This window comes from Dipteris shenzhenensis, chromosome 19, assembly GCF_047967505.1.
Source record: "Dipteris shenzhenensis isolate YYH24624 ecotype China chromosome 19, Dip_SZ_1.0, whole genome shotgun sequence".
Taxonomy (NCBI): domain Eukaryota; kingdom Viridiplantae; phylum Streptophyta; class Polypodiopsida; order Gleicheniales; family Dipteridaceae; genus Dipteris; species Dipteris shenzhenensis.
The window spans coordinates 33,662,111-33,665,669 of record NC_141614.1 but is presented as its reverse complement, the minus strand read 5'-3'; the positions used below and the strand labels follow the sequence as shown (position 1 = coordinate 33,665,669).

Here is a 3,559-nt window from a genome sequence, read left to right as displayed (position 1 = left end):
AGTAATGAAGCATCAGGGGGGGTAGACACAAAATTAAAAAAGATGCCCCTACTACAATCTTAGATTTCAACAAGGTTCTACAAAATATAATGAGGCTTCTCTTGATATCGAGAAAATTCATATAAATATAATATATTAAAAGCTATATATGTATATATATTGTCATCTGAAGTAACAAGGGCCCTTACATTAGACATGAATCTTGAGGGGTTATGATTGGCGCACCCAATACATTGCACAAAATGAAGAGGATGTGAGATCTAGGCTATATATAGCATAGGAGACAATGAACATGATGCCAATGAGCTTCTCCCTTGAAGACTTAAAAGCTGCAGGGATCAACTTTTGAGTGAGATACTGAGGAGTTTCATCAAGTAGTTTCACATAATCTGAAGCATGAAGGGCAACTCATCCCTTGTGGAGCTCCGTGAGAGCTTGCAGGAGCCATACTCGGTTCACGAAGATCTGCCATCTCAATGTCATGAATGCCCGAGTGTCCTCTTGTTGTTATGCTTGGATCACTCAAGGAAGTATCCCAAAGCAAACACCTATTGTCTTGAAGACTCTCATCCTCACCTTGTAACATTTCTAAATGCATGTAGCCCACATCATTAGAGTTGACATCTGCCTCTAGCCACAATCTTTGTAACTCTCTCCACACCTCCTTCATAGTGGGTCTCTCCCTTGCCCGCGTTGCTAAGCACCTTACTGCCAACCTCCCCATACCCAAAATTGATTCCTTCACAATTTCAGAATTGTAAGCCTCCACAAGAACTGGATCAAGTAGCCCTTGTAAATCCCCATTGTTGATGTGGGGTACTGCCATGTTTCGGAGGCTAGCATCCTCGCAACTTCTACTAAAATCGACGGCAGGTTGGGCAGAGATGAGCTCTAAAAGCACAATGCCAAAGCTGTAAACATCGCTTTTGTCATTGATTTGGAAGCTAGTGTAATATTGAGGATCAATGTATCCGATAGTGCCCTGGATGGCCGCAGTTGAGATGTGAGTAGCCCCGAGAGGAGCCAGCTTGGAGATTCCGAAATCTGCTACCTTAACATTTAGGTCTTCATCCAGGAGAATGTTTGTAGATTTTACGTCCCTATGGTAGATTGGAGGATTGGCTGCTGAATGAAGATAGGCCAAAGCATCTGCTGTTTGAAGAGCGATGCGAAGGCGCTGCCTCCAACTCAATGCGGCTTGCCCCTTCTTCACTTGAAGATGCTCTAGAAGCGTGCCATTCGAGATGAATTCGAAGACAAGCAATGCAACCTTGTGCTCTAAGCAACATCCCAAGAGCTTTACAAGATGCCGATGATTAACTTGCGAAAGGATCCTTACCTCGTTTAGAAACTGTTGTTTGTCTTGTGGTGATCCTGCGCGCTTGCTCTTTTTAACGGCCACTGCCGTTCCATCGTTGAGTTTACCTCTGTAGACCGTTCCAAAGCCTCCCACTCCTATCTGGCAACTCTCAGCGAAGTTGGCCGTGGCTTTTTGAAGCTCTCGAAGACGCATCAATGTGGCGGCGTCTTTGTTCATGAGTGTTTGTATCAAATCCACATCTTGCCGATGCTGTCTCGAATACACGCTCCATCGCCATCCAAGGAGTAAACAGCTCCCAACGGATATGAAGAGAGATGCAGCAACAACTAGCCCCAATCGTATATGACTTGCGTTGTTGCTAATGAGGGGACAAGGCTGAAGAGGGCCACCACAAAGTCCAGGATTGTGAGAAAAGGAGTCGGGATTCCACAGATTGGGAGGTAGCGGAGCAGGAAGAGGCCCAGAGAGACTGTTGTAAGAGACATCGAGATATGTCAAGTTTAGTAGACCCTTGAAGCCACCAGGAACGTGCCCGCTCAGTCGATTGTGGGATAAATTTAAGAAGGACAAGGAAGGCAGGGACGTGGAGGTGAAGAGGTCAGGCGGCAATTCTCCCTCCAGATTGGTGTCGCTCAGATCGAGGACTTCCAGGTAGCGAAAATATGTTAGGTTGAGTCTACGAGGTAGGGTGAGGCCCGTCAGATTGTTGCCCACCAGGAGCAGATCCACGAATGTAATGTTTTGGAGAAGAAGTTGCAAAGGATTGGGGTATTTCGCTGTGCTTGTCATGCTGAGAGGGTTGTAACTAAGGTCTAGGCTCAAAGGCACAAAAGTCGAAAACCAATTATTATATTGGCATGTTACATCAAGCATTCCGGCAATGTCACCACTAAACATATTGCCTGCGAGTCGAACGTCTGTTGCGCCTGCGAAACAGATGTCCAGTAGCTGCTGGATATCGCCGGAGAGACGGTTGTTTTGAACCCACAGCTTGAAGATGGAGGAATTTGCAGCAAACCTGGTAGGCAGGGGGCCTTCCAGCTGGTTGTGGCTCAGGTCGAGGCTTCCAACTGAGAAATTAAGGCTGTTCTCTGGAAGCCTTCCGTCTAGGAGATTATTCGAAAGATTCGCAGAATACCAATTGCTCCCAGGCTGCAGTAGTGTGGCAGGAACGCTGCCACTGAGCCGATTTCCAGAGAAATCTACACTCCGAAAAGAAAAAGTAGTATTCGACCAAATATCCGACGGGATCTCGCCCACCAAGCGATTGGATGACAGGTCCAGATTTGGCAGATACCCAAACCCGTACGGTATCCGTCCTTCTAGTTGATTGTTTGTGATATTAAGCTCGACGAGACTCGCCAAACTCGGAAATTGAGACTCGGCAAACCCAGTAAGATTGTTGTTTCCAAGACCGATGTAGATGAGCTTGTTGAGACCCTGCAGACTGGGAACGGGGCCAGAAAGTCGATTGCTGGAGAGTTGTAAGCTCACAAGGTTGGTCAAATTGTGCAGCTGAGGAATCGGGCCAGAAAGTCGATTGCTGGAGAGTTGTAAGCTCACAAGGTTGGTCAAATTGTGCAGCTGAGGAATCGGGCCAGTCAGTTGATTGCCCGAAAGATGTAGGAACTGGAGGTTGGTGAGCTTGTGGAGTGTGTTTGGAATGCTGCCGGAAAGATTGGCTCCTGAAAGATCTAGCAAGGTGAGGCCAGTCAAATTGCCTATCTCCGGAGGGATTTCAGTGAGCAGAGTGTTCGACGAGAGATCTAACGACTTGAGGCTTTTCAAAGAGGCCAACAGCAGCACAAAAGTGGAGTCCATATATAAACCCCAGCCGGGGAGAGAGAGCTTGTCGACATTGAGATTTGTGTCGCAATGCACTCCCACCCAGGCACATGGCGTATCGTCGCTCGCATTCCAGGTCAAGAAGTACATCGATTGGTAATGACTCGTCGATGGTGCTAAGAAGGTGCTAAGAAGGACGTGGCCCTCCTGCGATAGAGCTTCCACCGTAGAAGTGTGCAAGAGCAAGGAAGTGATGCAGTTGAGGAATAACAAGAAGAAGGGTAGCGCAGAAGAGAGCACCATTAGGCCAATCTCAACCACTCACCCTTTCTAATGCCCCTAAGGGTCATTCATATCCCCTCTTATAACTCTTAGGCCTCTTTCACACACGTCTAGTCTCCATGTCCGCTGAGTCTACACTCTAAGAGTATCACACCATTGAGAGATGGCTGG

The 3,559-nt window shown here is 47.3% G+C and overlaps 1 protein-coding gene across 1 annotated transcript; it reads right to left on the bottom strand.

Moving 5' to 3' along the window:
- Nucleotides 1-338: 338 nt before the first annotated feature.
- On the bottom strand, nucleotides 339-3,142 carry LOC147890374 (uncharacterized). Its single transcript, XM_087390276.1, has one exon. The coding sequence runs from the start codon at nucleotides 3,140-3,142 to the stop codon at nucleotides 371-373; it is 2,772 nt and encodes a 923-aa protein (XP_087246402.1). The 3' UTR covers nucleotides 339-370.
- Nucleotides 3,143-3,559: the final 417 nt, after the last annotated feature.